This window comes from Macaca thibetana, chromosome 19 (genome assembly GCF_024542745.1).
Source record: "Macaca thibetana thibetana isolate TM-01 chromosome 19, ASM2454274v1, whole genome shotgun sequence".
Taxonomy (NCBI): Eukaryota; Metazoa; Chordata; class Mammalia; order Primates; family Cercopithecidae; genus Macaca; species Macaca thibetana.
The window spans coordinates 32,449,415-32,470,260 of record NC_065596.1 but is presented as its reverse complement, the minus strand read 5'-3'; the positions used below and the strand labels follow the sequence as shown (position 1 = coordinate 32,470,260).

The 20,846-nt window shown below is 41.5% G+C and overlaps 3 protein-coding genes across 7 annotated transcripts in view; 2 read left to right on the top strand and 1 right to left on the bottom strand.

The window, feature by feature from the left end:
- PPP2R1A (protein phosphatase 2 scaffold subunit Aalpha) overlaps positions 1 to 20,846 on the bottom strand; it is a 526,337-nt gene that overhangs the window by 213,357 nt on the left and 292,134 nt on the right. The gene's annotated exons all lie outside the window — the stretch shown is intronic.
- ZNF615 (zinc finger protein 615) lies at positions 8,509 to 19,963 on the top strand. 5 transcript variants are annotated; one of them, XM_050771294.1, is made up of 6 exons: positions 8,520 to 8,588; positions 9,570 to 9,607; positions 12,972 to 13,175; positions 14,822 to 14,948; positions 15,216 to 15,311; positions 16,464 to 19,963. In XM_050771294.1, exons 3-6 carry the CDS (start codon positions 13,161 to 13,163, stop codon positions 18,419 to 18,421), a joined length of 2,196 nt encoding a protein of 731 aa, XP_050627251.1. In that variant the 5' UTR covers positions 8,520 to 8,588; positions 9,570 to 9,607; positions 12,972 to 13,160; the 3' UTR covers positions 18,422 to 19,963. The 5 variants fall into 5 exon arrangements, with proteins under 5 accessions (XP_050627250.1, XP_050627251.1, XP_050627254.1 ...); XM_050771293.1 differs by lacking the exon at positions 9,570 to 9,607 and having other exon boundaries at positions 8,509 to 8,588; XM_050771297.1 differs by lacking the exon at positions 12,972 to 13,175 and having other exon boundaries at positions 8,531 to 8,588.
- The window catches only part of ZNF350 (zinc finger protein 350), a 40,649-nt gene continuing 28,331 nt past the window's right edge, over positions 8,529 to 20,846 (top strand). Inside the window, exon 1 of the mRNA XM_050771366.1 lies at positions 8,529 to 8,588. The gene's annotated coding sequence lies outside the window, so the exon portion shown is untranslated. The remainder of the gene's footprint in view (positions 8,589 to 20,846) is intronic.

The following is a 20,846-nucleotide window of genomic DNA, read 5'->3' as shown; positions in this document are numbered from 1 at the left end:
CTCAGACTTCATTAAACATCAGTGTGTTTCTAGCCATTTGGAACATAAACATGGTGCGGCCTGTTGACAGATGTGTGTCTGTCCTCAGGAGTTAAAATAATTTGCCCTAGAGATCAACTTGATGAATACAGTAAATAAGGTAGTGCCTTCAGTGGTCTTTTACCTCATATGTTCTGTCAATGAAAACATGTTGAATAAACTAAATGTGGAGATGTTTTGAGCAATAATTTCTGCTCATATGTCTGAAAAGTATACAGAGATAAATTCTGTGAATGCAGAGGCTAGGAAAAGTCTGTGGAAAGATAGACTTTATTATCAGTGTCATCATAGATTTCAATGTAAGTGAGCTTATTGTTGATAGAAATATGATGACCATGACAAAGCCTTTACTCAGAAATATGACCTCGGTGAGTGTCAACGTTTACGCTGGAGAATAAGGTGACAGTATTAATGGTAGGATTTCAGTGACGCACTCAGCTTCATGATTTGTCAGGAGATCACATAGAAAGTAAAATTGTTCCGAACATGCTATCAAATAAATGTGGAACACCTTTAGCAAAATATCAAGAGCTCATGAAGGCATGAAATGTGGTGAAAATGATGAATATTTGAGTGCTTAACCTTAAACATCAGCTAATACACCTGGTGTGCATTTTCAGACAGGATACCTTAATCCTCATTTCTAGTTGCCTTGCCAATGATTCCATAATATACTGTGTCTCATTACTGTTTATTTTTACTGTTTTGTAAAATTGTGGTATAATAAGAAATACATTTGGTCTTTGTTCCTGGTTCCTGGCACAGAGCTCCTAAAACCCTTAGAATTTCATGAGTGATAGGAGTGGGTTTTTTTTGTTTGGTTGGTTGGTTTTTGCTGTTGTTGTTATTCACAGCACTGCCCTTTTCATTACACCTGATTATACTACTGAGGTGACTTATGGTTGGTGCCTAGACAGCCTCTGAATGGGGCTGTTCCCTAGGAAGATCAAGTTAACTAGAGGATGGAAACTTTGTGCCCATTTCTCCCACCTCCTGGAAGGGGAGGGGGGCTGGAGATGAGATTAGACAATGAGATTAAGAGAACTCCAAATAGCCCAGGAGGGTGGTGCACCCCCAACTTCATAGGGATAGCGACTCCTAAGATTAGGGGAACCCTTTTTAGACTTTACTCTATGTACCTCTTCATTTGAGTGTTGATTTGCGTCCTTTATAACCAGTAAAACAAAGTACACTGTTTTCTTGAGTTTTGTGAGCCCTGTAGCAAATTATCAAACCTGAGTAGGGGTAGTGGGAACTCGGAATTTATCACCATTCAGAACTGCAGGTTGTCCTTGTGAGTGGCGTCTGATGTGGGGGCAGTTTGGACTCAGCCCCTTAACTTGTGGAGCCTGCACTAACCTGGAGAAGTTGGTGTCAGAATTGACTTGTAGAACACCCAGTTGGTGTGGGGGAATTAGATAATTTATTGGTGTCAGGAAATACCCCAGAACCACCCCATATTATGATTAGCTCTTTTCCTGTCTTTGGCTCTAAGCTTAATAGTCCATTAGGCAAACTGAAGTAGTTTAAAAAGAAACTGAATATGTTAAATATATTAACAACATATTTGGACTTGCTTGACTAAGATTATACAGATGATCAGTTTATAAAACCACCTTCAACTTAAATAAATTTGAACTCAAAAGAAATTGCCAAACTAATCTAGAGGCTTTGCTAGTATCCTTCAACCAACTTCTAGGAAAAACATCCTACATAACCATAATTATCAAAACCAGAAAAAACAACATTGGTAGGATACCATAAAGTAAACTAATTTTATTTGGGATTTGACTAAGTTTTATGTCCGGAGCTGCACGCCCCGGCCATAGCGAATAATAATTGAGGATTAAACGCCTGAGCTATATTCATTTCCACCCCACACCTTCTCCCTATCTTTGCCTTTTTTCCCCTGTACTAATACCTCATTAAGGATGGCGCTCTTCCTGCTGCTTCTTCACTCACTTTTCCCGCGCCCCGGGAAAATTGTTACTTAATAGCGCAAGCGCAACATGACGTCCAACCGGAGAAACCGAAACTAACCTGGCCACGCCCTCGGCAATGAGATCATTTCCACCTTAGCCCAACCCCTTCCCTTTCAAGTGTATATAAGGCAGTGCGTTACCGCCATTAAACGAGACTTGATCAGAGCACTGTCTTGTCTCCATTTCTCGTGTCTCTTGTTCCCCAAATTCCCACCCCCTCCTCCAGGGCCTGCTCTGACTATCCCGCGGGCCGGGATAGTTTTACATGATTATTTCTTAGTTTGTAAGTTGTATTACATGTATAGATTCGTGTAACCACTGCAACCACATAAAACTATTTAATGAACACAAACTTCCTCATGCTACCTTTTTATGCTTACACTCCATCCAAACCTAACTCTGCCAACCACTTTTCTCCTGTCAGTATAATTTTCATCATTTCATGAATGTGATAAAAATAAAGTTGTTTTTGTAAATGGTTTTTGTAAATTTTATATAAATAAGTTATATAAATTTTTATTGATAGAGAGTATGTAAGCTTTTGGCATTTTTGTCACTCAGCAAATTACTCCTAAGGTTTATATGAGTTGATGAATAATTGTTTTATTATTATTTTTTTACCACCATGTATCTAACCAGATGAAAGTTGTTTATATTAGAGATTAGTATACATATTTGATGTACTAGTTTGTTTATCCATTCACCTATGAGAGATATTTGCACTGTTTTCCTGGTTTTAAGTGTTATAAATAAAGATGCTGTGAAATCTACATATAGGATTTTGCTTTTGATTTTTTTTTTTAGGATTTACAATCTTAACCTCTTTTTTTTTTTCCTTTTTAAGAGATAGGGTCTCTTGAGAGGCCAAGGCAGGCGGATCACTTGAGGTCAGAAGTTCAAGACCAGCCTGGCCGACATGGTGAAACCCTGTCTCTACTAAAAACACACACAAAAAATTAGCTGGGCCTGGTGGTGGGCTGTTGGGAGCTGAAGGCCCGTGGGATGTGACCAACTCAGCATTCCACTGGAGGCTATGTGATCAAACAGCAAACTGTTTATCATGAATGCAGGATGTGGGCAAACTCTCAACTGTTTCCGCTGCCAGAAGGTTTGCTGAGGGCAATTGCTTCCTAGTGCCAAGCTCCTTGAGGTTATCCACTGGGCCATCTAGAGAATGCTGTCTTGCAAACCCTACTCTGGACCGAGCAGCTGACCTCTTCTTCCACCCCCCTTTTCACTATCTCTCTTTTGCCTAATAAATACAGAGGGCTGTGTAAAGCTCAGGGCACTTGTCCACTAGAGGCAAGGTGCCCCCTCATCCCTTCTTCCATATATACTCTTTTGTCTCTTTTATTCCCATTTCCCCCACTTTTTTCAGTCCCCCTAGGTCTGTGGGGGTTACATAGTGGCGCCCCGAACAGCGACAGGATTGGATGCTATACAGTTGGTGCCTGTAATCCCAACTACTTGGGAGGCTGAGGCAGGAATCACTTGAACCTGGGAGGCAGAGGTTGCAGTGAGCTGAGATCCTGCCACTGCACTCCAGGCCTGGGTGACGGAGTAAGGCTCTGTCTCAAAACAAAACAAAAATCAAAAAAAAGAGTCTGTTGCCTAGGCTGGAGTGCAGTGGTGCAAATTATAGCTCACTGCAGCCTCAAACTCCTGGGTTCAAGTGTTCCTCCTGCCTCAGTCTCCCAAGTAGGTGGGACTATGTGTGTGCACCATCATGCCTGGCTTTTTTTTTTTTTGTAGAGACAGCATGTTTTAGGCCATTCTTGCATTGCTATAAATACATACTTGAGGCTGGATAATTTATAAGAAAAGAGGTTTAATTGGCTCATGATTCTAGGCTGTACAGGAAGCATAGCACTGGCATCTTGTCCTGCGGAGGCCTCAGGAAGCTTACAATCATGGTGGAAGGTGAAGAGGGAGCAGGAGTAAGAGTGGAGGGCGTAGGTGCTGCACACTCAAATAGCTAGATTTTGCTAGTACTCACTCACTATTGCAAGGGCAGCATCAAGCCATGAGGGATCCGCCCCCATGACTGAAACACCTCCCACCAGGCCCCACCTTGAACACTGGGGATTACATTTTTCTTTTTTTTTTTTTTTTCTGAGACAGTCTCCCTCTGTTGCCCAGGCTGGAGTGCAGTGGCATGATCTTGGCTCACTGGAAGCTCCACCTCCCAGGTTCATGCCATTCTGCCTCAGCCTCCCAAGTAGCTGGGACTACAGGTGTGTGCCACCACATCCAGCTAATTTTTTTTTTTTTTTTTTTTTTTTTGTATTTTTAGTAGAGACGGGGTTTCACCATGTTAGCCAGAATGGTCTTGATCTCTTGGCCTTGTGATCTGCCCACCTTGGCCTCCCAAAGTGCTGGGATTACAGGCGTGAGCCACCACGCCCAGCTGACATTGGGGATTACATTTCTTTTTTTTTTTTTTTTTTTTTTTTTTTTTTGAGACGGAGTCTCGCTCTGTCACCCAGGCTGGAGTGCAGTGGCCGGATCTCAGCTCACTGCAAGCTCCGCCTCCCGGGTTCACGCCATTCTCCTGCCTCAGCCTCCCGAGTAGCTGGGACTACAGGCGCCTGCCACCTCGCCCGGCTAAGTTTTTGTATTTTTAGTAGAGACAGGGTTTCACTGTGTTACCCAGGATGGTCTCGATCTCCTGACCTCGTGATCCGCCCGTCTCGGCCTCCCAAAGTGCTGGGATTACAGGCTTGAGCCACCGCGCCCGGCCGGGGATTACATTCCAATGTGAGATTTGGGCAAGAACAAATATCCAAACTATATCATTCAGCCTCTGGTCCCCCTCCCCCACAAATCTCATGTCCTCACATTGCAAAATACCATCATGCCTTCCTAAGAGTCCCTCAAAGTCTAACTCATTCCAGCATTAACTCAAAAGTCCAAAATCTTATCTGAGACAAGGCATATCTCTTCTACCTATGAGCCTGTAAAATCAAAAGTTATTTGCTTCCAAGATACAATGGGGGTACAGACATTGGGTAAACATTCCCCTTCCAAAAGGGAGAAAGCCTCAAGAAAGGGACTACAGGCTCCATACAAGTTCAAAACCCAGCAGGGTAGTCATTAAATCTAGCGCAAGCGGTGGGTTCCCAAGACCTTGGGCATCCTCTGCTCACGGGGCCCCCTCAGGCAGAGATCACTGTTTGTAGACAGCTGTAGCCTTGCCAGGTGGCCCTAGAGAGTAAGGCACGCCGGACTTTTCCAATGTCCTGCAGACCCTACTGTCTCACCTCTTATGGTGATCCAAGAGTGAGGGCCCCTCCCTACTTGGACACCGCCTAAGCTGGCAAGTCCTGCTTGGCTAGGAGCAGGGATACGCACTTGGATGGCAGATTAGGTGACTCCCACCCACTCATGGCATTATGCCTGTCCACAAAGTTTAGTAACAATTGGGACTGCTGGGCTGGAGGCTCTAGTGGTTGGATTTTGACTGGGGCTGCATGGTCTAAACAGTTGTTTTCACATATTTGGGCTTCTGCTGGAATGGATGAGGGCTTTATTTACACAGTCAACAAGAGGCTAGTCTGGGCTTTATCACAATGTGTTAGAAGATCTCCAAGAGACAAGCAAGCCTCGATGAGCAAGCTTATTTCTCACCTCTGTTTGTGTTACGCTTGCTACTGTCCTATTGGACACAGTGGTCAATCACTATGGGGAATACTATCCAAAGATGTGAATATAGAGATGTAAAAATAAATTAATGCAATAACCACAAAATTATTTCCTTATACATGTTAGATCAACACCATAAATATCCTTGCACATATTTGTTCTCACAAAGAAAAGTTCTATTGAATCAATTCTTAAAATTCATGGCTCAGAGAGAAGGAGAAGTTTAAACTGGGTAATAACAGACTGTACTACAAAAACATTTTACTAATTTATATAGAAACACAATCCTATACCTAGAAATAATGTAATGCTTAAGAACTTTGAATTATTTTTTTTTGTTGTTTTTGTTTTTTTTTTTGAGACGGAGTCTCGCTCTGTGGCCCAGGCTGGAGTGCAGTGGCCGGATCTCAGCTCACCGCAAGCTCCGCCTCCTGGGTTTACGCCATTCTCCTGCCTCAGCCTCCCGAGTAGCTGGGACTACAGGTGCCCGCCACCTCGCCCGGCTAGTTTTTTGTATTTTTTTTAGTAGAGACGGGGTTTCACCGTGTTAGCCAGGATGGTCTCGATCTCCTGACCTCGTGTTCCGCCCGTCTCGGCCTCCCAAAGTGCTGGGATTACAGGCTTGAGCCACCGCGCCCGGCCAAGAACTTTGAATTATGACAAGTATGATAATACTTCATTTAAAGTTGCATGTGATAGACAACATTATTACCTAACATGCAGAAAAGGAAGACTTAAAGAGGCTTAGCACAACAGAATGCCTTTGTTCCATGGCCTTATAATCTAAATATGATTTGTCATTCAATCTTTAAGAATCTTAATAAGGGTTAAAACATTTATATTTCACGTTTACTTTGCATTTGTTTGAATATTAGTAAAACTGGTATTTTAAAAATTCTTTAGGATCATTTACACTAAAAAAATGTGTCCTGTTTATTTCCTTCAGCTATTTACAGGAAATTTTAGGGAGCTTTTAAGTTGATCATCTTTTCCTTATTTTTATTTTTTTTAGACAAGAGTCTCGCTCTCTCAGGCTGGAGTGCAGTGGCAGTTATCTTGGCTCACTGCAACCTCTGCCTCGGGGGTTCAAGCGATTCTCGTGCAACCTCCGCCTCCCGGTTCAAGCGATTCTCGGGCCTCAGCCTTCCTAAATGGGACTACAGGCCTGGGACACCACGCCCAGCTAATTTTTTTTTTTTTTTAGTAGATATGGGGTTTCGCCATGTGGCAATCCTCCCGCTTAGGCCTCCCAAAAGTGTTAGGATTACAGGCGCGAGCCACCGCACCCATCTTTTTTCTTATTTCTTTTCAGATCTCTTTATAGGTCATGTGAAGGGTGAAGTGGCTCACACCTGTAATCCCAGCACTTTTGGAGGATGAAGTGGGAAGACTGCTTGATGCCAGTTCAAGACCAGCTGGGCAACACAGTGAGACCCCCGTCTCTACAGAAAATTTAAAAATTAGCCAGGTGTGGTGGCGCCCACCTGCAGTCCCAGCTACTCAGGAGCCTAGGAGTTCCAAGTTACAGTGAGTTGTGATCTCCCCAGGCACTCTAGACTGGGCAACAGAGTGGACCTTGCCTCAAAAGAGAGACCAAAAAGAAAAAAGAAAAAAAAAAAGAAAAAATATATCTCATATACCGACGATGAGAAGAAGGTGAGAATAGGAAATGGAACATGGACTTTAGTTTGATAATTTCTCTGTATATTCATATACTGGTATCTGTATCACACACACAAATTCACACAGGCATTTCCTTTCCCTTATTCTTCTAATACACGAGGTTTGGTTGGATTTATATTTACAGTTCAGCATTACCATGACTTTGCGGATACTATTCGCAGTTGGCACACGTAGTATAATATGATCTCTTTCTTAACCTTTCTTTTCTTTTTTCCTTCCCTCCCCCCCCACCAAGGAGTTTCCCTCCTGTTGCCCAGGCTGGAGTGCAATGACGTCATCTAGGCCCACAGCAACCTCCGCCTCCTGGGTTCAAGCGATTCTCCTGCCTCAGCCTCCCGAGTAGCTGGGATTACATGCATGCACCACCATGCCTGGCTAAGTTTGTACTTTTAGTAGACAGGGTTTCTCCATGTTGGTCAGGCTCGTCTTGAACCACGGACCTCGGGTGATCAGCCCACCTTGGCCTCCCAAAGTGCTGGGATTACAGACGTGAGCCACCGTGCCCGGCCTCTTATCCAACCTTTCTTTCTCCCTGAAGTGGTCCTGTTCCCTTAATTTCTGGCCACTTCTCCTGAGTCCTGCCCTCATATTTGGCTCCACCTGGGTCCCAGGCTCTCCCCTCCGCCTTGGGAACTATACTTTCTGGCTTTTACTGGCTTTTCCCCATGCCTTTCACCCAACATAAATTTGGCACGTTCCAACCGTTTTCATTACCTAGTCTGTGACTGCTACGCCTGTTCCGTCAGCGTAGCTAGCAGCCCTCTTCTGCGTTCAAAAGGCGCTTCAGGCCACTTTCTGCTAGAAATCCGGCCAAAGGGCGGACGCGTCCCTTCTTGGTCGGTTCTCCTTTTCCCTCACAAGGAACTGTTTCCTAACCTTTGTACAAAATGTAAACGTCGCGGCCATCTTAGCCTTCTAGTCAGCTGGTGAAAGGGATTTACCTCCACGCCATTTTTGTCTTGTGTAAACTGGAGGTTCTGTATATGGACCCGTATTTATGAAGGGTTGAGGTGCCAGGATATGGAACAGTTTCAGTGCCCTTTCATCTTCCCGGTCACCTCCGGTCACCAGCGCCAAAACGGCCCCTTTGCCTTGTGTACGTCAGATACTCAAAGATGGCCGCCGCCACGGCGACGAGGGCGCGGCCATGTTGCATCTGCGCAAACGCTGGGAACGCCTCCTACCTTCCGTAGGCAGTGAGGAGGCCGAGAGACGAGGCCAGAGCCGACCAAGTTCTGAGAAGTAAGTTCAGTCACTGGGCGGTCGCTGTGGTGACGGGGGGAGGAAATTCTGTCCGTGGCCGGGCGTGTTCGTTGACAGTGGTGATGGACCGGTGTCTGTCGGCGCCAGCGTTTGGCGACGCCAGTGGAATTCTTTCAGGAGCTTAGCGTGGGTGCGATTCCTATCGCAGGGGAACTATAAGGGGTCCGTGATAGGGGGTGTGTGTGTGTGTGTGTGTGTGTGTGTGTGTGTGTGTCCGTGATAGGGGGTGTGTGTGTGTGTGTGTGTGTGTGTGTCCGTGATAGGGGGTGTGTGTGTGTGTGTGTGTGTGTGTGTGTGTGTGTGTGATATCCGGGTGTGTGTGTGTGTGTGTGTGTGTGTGTGTGTGTGTGTGTGTGTGATATCCGGGTGCCTCTGGGACCAGTCACAGTCCTCGTGTGGTTTCTGGTTAAAGATCTCTAGAGATCAGCTACTGAGTGCCCAAGTCACATTCTGTTGTCTTTGCTGTTGTCCTTTGGCGGGGCTCAGTGATTGCGAACTGCAGGGTTTGTTTTCTCAGCGAATCGGTTTCTGGTTCAGGTTTGTTTGGGACTAAATGATTGAGGAACTGTCTTGGGGGTTAAGGTATGGAAGTTTCTGATCCAGGTTTTGGAATTAATCCGAGTGACGGTGGTGGTAGCGCTACAGATTCCGATGTGGGCTGCAACTCTGGAGGCCTGGGATCCATGGCAGGTGGTGGGTTGAGCCCCAGTCCTGGCTGCTGGAACAGAGTTGATGCTCGTTAGCATTCCCCTTCTGCCCAAGACCCTTCTCCACGACTGGTTTTTAAATCCCCTTTGGCACCCTCCATCACCCCTTGGTGATGAATCCTCGGAAATGGAAGTTTTTGGCGAGATCAATCATCTAGCATACCTAAAAGTAGTATGTTTTATATTTAAGATGCGGCTTCTACCCTTTGTCCTGCAAGTTACCAGTGTCTTCCTCTTGGATATTTCTTTTCAGGTTCTTTCTGACACAAGTAATATAACATCTCTGCCATGGTAAGCTCGGTTACTCAAAGACAACCTTTGTCAAATTTTTAGAATATTTCAGTTTTAGACGTGTATGTTATGTGCTTAATATTCATAATTCAGATAAATTACATAAATGGTACTATTTTCTTTTTCGCTTTATGTTATGTAATAAACACTTACAAGTTGTTTTTACTGTTTGAGCCGGTGGTACTATAAGTGCATTCACATTAAGTTTATGCATACGATTGGATAGAAGTGAAATGTTTTAAAATGTTTAGGTATCATTTTTAGGAACGTTTTATGGTTATCCATTTATCCACGAATTTTGTTTTTCCTGCCTTTAATCTTCAATCTAGACTATTACTTTTATTGCAGTGTATTGCTTTCTGACTCCCCTTTCCTTATAATTTATAACAAAAGATAAATTAATTTTAAATATTTACTTTATAATTGGTCATCTTACTTAATTCTTAGTATTACAGTATTTTTCTCTCTGCCTAACATATTTTTATGTGAAAATTTTTGAACCTATGGAAATATTGAAAGAAGTTTGAGGTTACTACCAGTATGTCTACCACCTAGCTTTTACCATTAACATTGTATTAGATCAGCTCTACTGGTTTTCTAAGTATTCATCCATTCCTCTGTTTGTGAATCATTCCTTATTTGTTGTCGATTTTGGTATATTTCAAAGTAAGTTACAGACATAAGTACCATTCCTCTAAATAATTCTGTATATGATCAATTAGAATTATTCTACTAATAGCCTTTTTTTTTTTTTTTTTTGAGATAGAGTCTCACTGTGTCGCCCAGTCTGAAGTGCAGTGGTGCTGTCTCGGCTCACTGCAAGCTCTGCCTCCTGGGTTCATGCCATTCTCCTGCCTCAGCCTCCCAAGTAGCTAGGACTACAGGCACCTGCCACCATGCCCGGCCAATTTTTTTGTAATTTTAGTAGAGACAGAGTTTCACTGTGTTAGCCAGGATGGTCTTGATCTCCTGACCTTGTGATCCGCCCGCCTCAGCCTCCCGAAATGCTGGGATTACAGGCGTGAGCCACCATGCCCGGCCACTAATAGTCTTTTAATTGCTTTCTTTATTTACTTAATAAGGAAGCATCTGATTTACAGATAATTTTGGTTAGGTATAAAGTGGAGTAAAAGTGGATTTTGAAGTGAAACAAACCTGAATTTTCAGTCCTGATTCTGCTTCTTGCTCATTGTGTGATTGGCATAACTTGTGTCTCTTTCCTTGTTGGCCAAAAGAGGAGTTAAACATCTTTTCTCCACGGTTATTTCTGAGGATTATTTATGGTTTTGTCTTTTGTAAAATTTGTACATATATTCATTTTTTCTCTCCCTTTCTCCCGCCTTGTTTCTCTCTTTTTTCTGTTAATGAAAACATTTAAAGCCATAAACTTATATTACTGAGCTACCATCAGCAATTTTATTTTAAGTGTAGAATGCTAATATTTTTCGGACGTAAACCTGTGTTTTCCCCATGAAAAATCCAGTGAAGAAAGTAAAAATGGCCTGTCAGATAGCACACTTTTGCCAATATTACCTTTTCAGAAAGTTCTAGAAATGGGGTTTTGGGTTACCAGGGGTACCTTTACTGGCAATTTTCAATAGAATGTTAAATTATTCCCAGAATTATTCTGCTCTTAATACTGACTCTTGATCTGTATATGCTTTAGGAGGATATAAGATTTTTCTATTTAAATTTTGTATCCAGCCACCTGACTAACGAAATACAGACATTTTAAGCAAATACTGATAATTTGCCCCTTATATTCAAACGTCATCTTTGATGATTTTTTATACCGCATTCTACTGAGTAGCATTCTAGACCCAAATTCTCAACTCTGCCATTGTAATGTGACAATAGTCTGAGACGAGATGTCATGGAATGCATCTAGCTGTGTTCCCATAAGACTTTATTGGTGGTTCAGGTCCTGGATACTATATTACTGACTGTTGATTTAGGTGACAATATGGCTTTTCTGCACTAATTCACAGTTGGGCAACTAGAGCCCATGGACTAAATCTCCCAGCGCCTGTTTCTGTTAATAAAGTTTTGTTGGGACCTGGCCACAATCATTAGTCCGTTTTTTTTTGTATATGGGCATTTTTGAGCTAGAGTTGAGTAGCTGCCACGGAAACCATAGACCTCTCTTTTAATGTGGAAATAATTTTTTTTAAATTAGTTTTATTGCTGACACTATTGATTACGAATAACATATAAACTTATTTGTTAATGTTATGGTAATTAGTATTTTTTACTCTTCTGCTATGCAGACATCTTAAAATACTTTTTCGTTTGCCATCTTCCTACTTTATATGTTCTTATGGAATATTTTAACACTATATATGTTAAAACTTCAGGAAGTTTTTCCAGTCAATGCTGATTTAGATTTTATTACTTACTTACCATTTTGTTGCTCTTCAGACCTTGCTCCTCTGCTTGCACTGGAGTCATCTTTCTTTTGCTTGAAGAATATCCATTAGGATTTGTTGTAATATGTAATTCCTCAAGGATATTTTTGCTGAGTATCCTTTATACATTTATAATACTTTGCAAGTATCAAGATGTGCATGGCGGCCGGGTGCAGTGGCTCACACCTGTAATCCCAGCACTTTGGGAGGCCGAGATGGGTGGATCACTTGAGGTCAGGAGTTCAAGACCAGCCTAGCCAACTTGGTGAAACCCTGTTTCTACTAAAAATACAAAAATTAGCTGGGCATGGTAGCATGCACCTTTAATCCCAGCTACTTGGGTGGCTGAAGCAGGAGAATTGCTTGAACCCAGAAGATGGAGGTTGCATTGAACAGAGATCACACCACTGGAGTCTTACTCACTCCAGCCTGGGCGATGGAGTGAGCAAGATTCCGTCTCAAAAAAAAAAAAAAGTTAAAGATGTGGATGGTAATGAATAATTTAAATAAGATAGTGCTTATCAATTGCTTAGGACAATGTTCTCAAATTATAGTATATGCATCCTAGAATGTAAAAAGACCTCTGGAAAAGGTAAATGGGTATACATGGTTTTAAAGACAAAATGTATGCATCTTAGCTGTTTGTGTGACCTCTTTCCTAAAACTGATCTGCCTGAAGATTGCCCTCCTGCTGGGCATCATGTGTGATGATTCTTTTTCCCACATTCTCTTTCACTTACTAGCAGTAATCATACTATGTCAACTTTATATGGAAGGGTGCTGTACCTCCCCTATACTTAGAATATTATATTTTACTAGCCCAGATATAAAAGCTTCTGGAGCACTAAATAAAAGAACAGACAGATATTTGGGGGCCTTGATTTAAGGTGAGCATATAGGAACAGTGACAACATCTGGGCCTAAAAAGAATGTACCACTCAGAGTAATTTGCTCTTCAGCCCACAGGTGCTGAGAACAGGAGAAATCAAGTGAAGGAAGGAGGCAGAGTTTCCAAGACTTGGGTGTCATCATTGCTGGGGACATCCTTGATTGGCGATTGAAGTTTCTGAACAGAAATTTAGAGCTGATTCAGAAGAGACAAATACAGAACATCCAAGTTAGCAGTCATTTCCCAAATTTAGGAGACAATGATGCAGGCCCAGGTGACTTTTGGTTTGTTTTATTCCTTCCTTTATTCTCCATTGTATTTTTAGAGTCTTGTAAAAATCAAGGTAATTAATCAGAAAAGTATAAATTGGAAATATCGCCGGGCGCGGTGGCTCACGCCTGTAATCCCAGCACTTTGGGAGGCCGAGGCGGGCAGATCACAAGGTCAGGAGATCGAGACCACGGTGAAACCCCGTCTCTACTAAAAATACAAAAAAAATTAGCCGGGCGCGGTTGTGGGCACCTGTAGTCCCAGCTACTCGGGAGGCTGAGGCAGGAGAATGGCGTGAACCCGGGAGGCGGAGCTTGCAGTGAGCCGAGATCGCGCCACTGCACTCCAGCCTGGGCGACAGAGCGAGACTCCGTCTCAAAAAAATAAATAAATAAATAATAAATAAATAAATAAATAAATAGGAAATATCAGGACCTGGAGAAATCTGGGCAAAGAAGGATCAGGGATATAGGATTCGTAGTACATGATTCATGTTGAAATTTGTGACTGTGTGGGACCCCATAGGTTACATTGGATACAAATTTGCCTCTAGTATCTCTGACAGCTATACAAGAGGATCATAGTAAGTTACATCAGCTATGAGAAAGCAGTCCAGTTTCTTGAGGGATGTTAATGTTTCGTGGCATATAATTCTGAGACTCACATACATCTTTGATAGTTCTTCACAAAGGTGTTGTGGTAGTTCTTAACTGCAGCCTTCTCATAAATGCAAAAGTAGATTTCTTGTAGCTGTTTCTTCATTGTATTTAATGTTATTAATGCTGTCTAATAACATACACATACATATGAATTTGTGTGGCTCACGCTTGTAATCCTAGCACTTTGGAAGGCCGAGGCGGGTGGATCACCTGAGGTCAGGAGTATGAGACCAGCCTGGCCAACATGGCAAAACCTCATGTCTACTAAAAATACAAAAAATAGCCAGATGTGGTGGCATGCGCCTGTAATCCCAGCTACTAGGGAGGCTGAGGCAGGACAATTGCTTGAACCTGGGAGGCAGAGGTTGCAGTGAGCTGAGATTGTGCCACTGTACTCCAGCCTGGGCAACAGAGTGAGACTCCATCTCAAAAAAACAAAACAAGCAAACAAAAAAATAAATTTGCTTAATCATCTAATAATCTTTGTGCTTTATACGTGTTTTATATCGTTTCTTTTATTTCATTCAGAATAAAATAATAATATGGTTAATTATATTAACCATAGTTATTTAGTATGCATTATCTGGTGATACTGGCATCTGCCATGTCTTCATTACAGAGTTTGATATTGGCCTGAAAGCTCATAGTGAATTTAAGAATCTGTATTATTCATCTACTTGTAACTAGCATATACTTATAACTAGTTTGGTATTGGGAAATAGATGCTATATATTATAGATGTTCTTTCACTAGCAAGAGGATTGGATAGCTGTATATTACAGACATTTCTTTGACTTTCAATGTTGTTGAATGAATGGATGACTGCACAATTACAGAATATTTTACTAGGATTCTTATTCTGTCACAATGTACTGAGGAAAAACCCCCACCAGCTTCCTATATGGGGAAAATGAGCAGAATGACTTCCTTGACATTCTTTTCCTATCAACAAAAGAATATCACTTCATTAAACAGGAGTGTGTTATTATAGGAATCCCTAACACTGGAGGATGTGGCTCTGGACTTCACCTGGGAGGAGTGGCAGTTCCTGAGCCCTGCTCAGAAGGACCTGTACCGGGACGTGATGTTGGAGAACTACAGCAACCTGGTAGCAGTGGGTGAGGACAGCTGCCCTGTGTCACTCAGATGGTGCCCAGTCAGTGGCCTTCCTTTCTCAGCTGCTTACCTGCAGTACTCTGAAGTGGTGGATTCTCACATCATTCTCTCGCCCCACACAAGAGAGTATAATCTACCTTCTTGTGACAGAAAAGCCTTGATGTTACAGACTTGACATCTGTGTAGTTCTTAAAATGTAACACTCTCCTTTTTCAACATTGCCAGCCCCATTCGATTTGTCTAAATCTTCTGTCATTTCCCATGACCAGGGTATCAAGCCAGCAAACCAGATGCACTATCCAAGTTGGAACAAGGAGAAGAACCTTGCACAACAGAAGATGAAATCTACACTCGAATCTGTTGTGGTGAGTGAGAGGACCAGCCAGGTGGACAGCCACAGACATCATGTTCTGCTCACACAGAGCAGACGTCAAAGCAGTGAGGGCATCTGAAGACACAGCAACAGCCCCTCCATGACTCCTTCTTCCCAGGAAGAGCTCTTTTTTGTTGTAGTATGGAAAATATGCCCCACTTTCTTTCTTTCTTTTTTTTGAAATGGAGACTCGCTCTGTCACCAGGCTAGAGTGCAGTGGCACGATCTTGGCTCACTGCAACCTCTGCCTCCCGGGTTCAAGGGATTCTCTTGCCTCAGCCTCCCGAGTAACTGGGACTACAGGCACGTGCCACCATGCTCAGCTAATTTTTGTATTTTTAGTAGAAATGGGGTTTCACCATATTGGTCTTGATCTCTTGACCTCATGATCTGCCCGCCTTGGCCTCCCAAAGTGCTGAGATTAGAGGCGTGAGCCACCAGGCCCGGCCTCCACTTTTTTTTCCTTGAGATTTCATCTTTGTTTATTTTATACACATCTTGTTTTTGTCTACATAATTATCTTCTTAGGATTTTCAAATCTGCTTTTTCTCGTCCACTGTCACTCTGTCTCTGCTTGTGTATTACCTCTCTTGCTATGAAATTCCACTTTCCAGGACTCTCCAGAAAGAGAGACCTTTGCACTCATGACTTTTTTCTGCCTACTGCATCTTCCTGCCCTAGTAGGAAAATAATAATTTTCCTTCATTATTCCCACTCTGGGAATCATTATTCCCTCATTTTCTCCACTCTGGATGCTGTGCCCATGATAACCTGGTCTCTAATTGGCATCTATGTGGTTCTTAAGTTCTCTTATTCCTCCTATACTGAATACTGAGTTTCTCCATACTTTTTTTTTTTTTTTTGGAAACAAGGTCTCATCTGTCACCCAGGCTCACTGCAGCCTTGACCTCCTGGGCTCAAACGATCCTCCCACCTCAGCCTGAAAGCTTGCACCTAGTTTCAGACTCAGTATGCCTGCACCCAGGTTATTAAAAAGCTTTATTGCTCACACACAAAAAACAAATAAATAAAATAGGGTTTTCACTAAAGAGTCACCTCACACCAAGGCAGTTTTTAAAAATAGTTTAAATAGTTTATTTCAAAACAAGAAGATGGAGTGATTGACTGTTCTCTTCTTTCCTAGAAATCAGGAAAATTGATGATCCTCTGCAGCATCACTTGCAAAATCAAAGTATCCAGAAGAGTGTGAAACAATGCCATGAACAGAATATGTTTGGAAATAGTGTTAATCAGAACAAAAGTCATCTCCTGCTGAAGCAAGATCCTGATACCTTTGACTTACATGAAAAACCTTTAAAATCAAATTTAAGTTTTGAAAACCAGAAAAGGAGCTCTGGCCTAAAGAACTCTGCTGAGTTTAATGGAGATGCGAAATCCCTTTTTCATGCTAACCATAAACAATTTTATACTGAAATGAAGTTTCCTGCAATTGCAAAACCTATTAATAAGTCCCAGGTCATTAAGCAACAGAGAACTCATGACATAGAGAATGCCCATGTATGCAGTGAATGTGGGAAAGCCTTCCTCAAGTTGTCTCAGTTTATTGATCATCAGAGAGTTCACACTGGAGAAAAACCTCATGTATGCAGTATATGTGGGAAAGCTTTCTCCAGAAAATCCAGGCTAATGGACCATCAGAGAACTCATACAGGACTGAAACATTATGAATGCACTGAATGTGACAAAACGTTCCTCAAGAAATCACAGCTCAATATACATCAGAAAACTCATATGGGAGAGAAACCTTACACATGTAGTGAATGTGGGAAAGCCTTCATCAAGAAGTGTCGGCTCATTTATCATCAACGAACTCATACAGGAGAGAAACCCCATGGATGCAGTGTATGTGGGAAGGCCTTCTCTACAAAGTTCAGTCTCACTACACATCAGAAAACTCATACAGGAGAAAAACCTTATATATGTAGTGAATGTGGAAAAGGCTTCATTGAGAAGAGGCGTCTTACTGCACATCATCGAACTCATACTGGTGAGAAACCCTTTATATGCGATAAATGTGGCAAAGGCTTCACCTTGAAGAACAGTCTTATCACACATCAGCAAACTCATACAGAAAAGAAATTATATACATGCGGTGAATGTGGAAAAGGCTTTTCAATGAAGCACTGTCTCATGGTACATCAACGAACTCATACTGGAGAGAAACCTTATAAATGCAATGAGTGTGGAAAGGGCTTTGCCTTAAAGAGCCCACTCATCAGACATCAGCGAACACATACTGGAGAGAAACCCTATGTATGCACTGAATGTCGAAAAGGTTTCACCATGAAGAGTGACCTCATTGTACATCAACGAACTCATACTGCAGAGAAGCCATATACATGCAATGATTGTGGAAAAGGTTTCACTGTGAAGAGCCGCCTTATTGTGCATCAACGAACTCATACTGGAGAAAAACCCTATGTATGTGGTGAGTGTGGAAAAGGCTTTCCAGCAAAGATCCGGCTAATGGGACATCAACGAACTCATACAGGAGAGAAACCTTATATTTGCAATGAGTGTGGAAAAGGCTTCACTGAGAAGAGTCATCTCAATGTACATCGGCGCACTCATACAGGAGAGAAACCCTATGTATGCAGTGAATGTGGCAAAGGCTTAACTGGCAAAAGCATGCTCATTGCACATCAGCGAACTCATACTGGGGAGAAACCTTATATATGCAATGAATGTGGAAAGGGCTTCACCATGAAGAGTACTCTTGGTATACATCAGCAAACTCATACTGGAGAGAAGCCATACAAATGCAATGAATGTGATAAAACCTTCAGGAAGAAGACATGCCTCATACAACATCAGCGATTTCACACAGGAAAGACTTCCTTTGCATGCACTGAATGTGGAAAATTCTCTTTGCGCAAAAATGATCTTATTACACATCAGAGAATTCACACGGGAGAGAAACCATACAAATGCAGTGACTGCGAGAAAGCCTTCACTACAAAGTCAGGGCTCAATGTTCATCAAAGAAGACATACAGGAGAGAGGCCCTATGGATGTAGCGATTGTGGGAAAGCTTTTGCCCACTTGTCTATCCTTGTTAAACACAAGAGAATTCACAGGTAGTCATTTTGGGAAAGCCTCTTGCCAAGTGTAGGCCCTCAAGATATCTGCAAAGAAGAGTAATTTCGTGAATGCAGACTATGTTTGTTTGTTTAGTGATCAATTACCTCATATTTTGTGTCAGAGAAAACAGTACAAAACATTTGAGAAAATATTTTAGGACATTATGTCTAAAAATTGTATACTGAGAAAAACCCTATGAATGTGGCAGACTATGAAAGCCTTTGGTGGGAGGATAAACCCCCTCAGAAGTGATCATAGATCATGAATAAACTACTAATTGGTGGAAATGTAATAATTATAGGGAAATCTTTGCCCAAAAATAAAACCTCAATAGATTGAGAGAGTTCACACTTGAGAAATACTTTCCTCTGGCAGTGAATATGGCAGGGTTTTCAATAAAATGTTTTGCCTCATCATGTGCCAGGAAATAATGCAGAAAATAACTTATGAAAACATTCAATGTACAAGACTTTCAGGAAAATGTCAGAGAACTTAATGCAAGAAAGAAGCCTTGACAAAATGATGGATGAGAGCTTTCTGTCACAATTATAACCTTAGAAGATAATAGCCTCATGTGCATTTGGGAACAGGATACCTTGAGCCATATTCCTAGTTGCCTTGTCACTGATTTTATACATTTTAAATTGTGACTTCCTCTAATCATGAATTAAAATTTAATATTGTATACAATATAGGAATATTTTTTGCCTGCCTCATTTTGTTATATGATTAACTCCTTCATTTCTTTGGTTCTAAGTTTGTCTTATTTCAGAATAACTGAAGTACTTCAGAATGAAACTGGATACAGTATATTCAATTCATAAGTGTAATTGAACATACTTGAATGTGTTTAAGTTTATAAGTAACATCAGGTGTTATGAAATTAATATAAATAAGATGTGTAAGATTTTATTTTGAAATAAGTTTAGATTCACAAAATCTTACCAAAATATCCCAGGATTCTTGAATGCGCTTAACCCAGCTTCTTCCAAAGATAACACCTTACATAAGCATAGTTCATTACCAAATACAGGAAAGTGAAATTGTTACAATACTGTTAACTACAGAATTTATTTGGAAATCACCAGTTTTAACATGCGTGCATTTTTGTTTGGTTTTTATATGTAGCTTTAAGAAATCTTATCAAATATATTGATTCATGTCACCACCTCCACAATCGAGATTCAGCATTTTGCATCAGTGCAAACTCCCTCATGCTACCTTTTTATAGTCACAACCTCTCCTCAACCCTAACCCTTAGCAATCAGAAATCTTTTCATCTTTAGTTTTGTCATTAGTAGCATGTTATAAAAATGGAATCATACAGCATGTACCCTTTTGGTATTGGCTATTTGACCTAAAGCAAATTAACCTGAAATTCATCCAAATTGTTTTGTGTAGCATTGTTTTATTTTTATTGGTCACTAATAATCTATGATATGAATATACTACAATTTGTTTATTCACCCACTGAAGGACTTCAGGGTTGTTTCCAGTTTTTCTTATTTTTACAAATAAAAATCCTATGAACATTTGTGCACACAGGCTTTGCGTGAACACAATTTTTCATTTCTCTAGGATAATTACTGAAAAGTGTGATTCATGTGTTATAAGGTAAGTGTATGTTTACCTTTGTAAGATACTAACCAGAGTGGTGTTTCATTGCACACCAGCAATATATACAGAGGTTCAGTTGCTCCGCATTCTTCCACTTGATGCTGTTGTATTTTTTTTGTTTTGTATTCTTTTGTTTTTGAGATGGAGTCTTGCTCTGTCCCCCATTCTAGAGTGCAGTGGTGCAATCTTGGCTCGCTGCAACCTCCGTCTCCCGGGTTCAAGTGATTCTGCTGCCTCAGCCTCCCAAGTAGCTGGGATTACAGGCACACGCCACCAAGTCCAGCTAATTTTTGTATTTTTAGTAGAGACAGGGTTTCACCATGTGGGCCAGGATGATCTCGATCTCCTGACCTCGTGATCTGGCCACCTCGGCCTCCCAAAGTGCTGGGATTACAGGTGTGAGCCACCACACCCAGCCAGTTTTGCTTTTAATGTTTAGCAATATGATCCATTTAAATTGATCTTTGTATACAGGGTAAGGGTTAAAGTTCAGCCTATGGTTGCCCAGTTGATTCAACAGTATTGAAAACACTGTCCTCTTTCCATTAAATTGATTTTGAACATTTGTAAAAATCAGTTGCCTGTTCTTGTGTCCATTTCTTGACTCTATTCTGTTGATGTGCATGTCTATCACTCCACTAATAATACCATATAGCGATTATTGTCATATCGTGATTTTAGTCATAAAATGGAGTAGAGTCTGCCAGCTTTATTTTTCTTTTTCAAAATAGTTTTGTCTATTCTAGTTTCTTTGCTTTTCTGTATAAATTTTAAGTATACGCTTGTCTATATCCACAAAAAGTCCTTT

Excerpts from the sequence above, each read along its gene's own strand:
- ZNF615 (XM_050771293.1), top strand. Across the intron at positions 14,949-15,215 it reads CAGCAACCTGGTAGCAGTGG|GGTATCAAGCCAGCAAACCA; the intron begins GTGAGGACAGCT and ends TCCCATGACCAG. Across the intron at positions 15,312-16,463 it reads CTACACTCGAATCTGTTGTG|AAATCAGGAAAATTGATGAT; the intron begins GTGAGTGAGAGG and ends CTTCTTTCCTAG.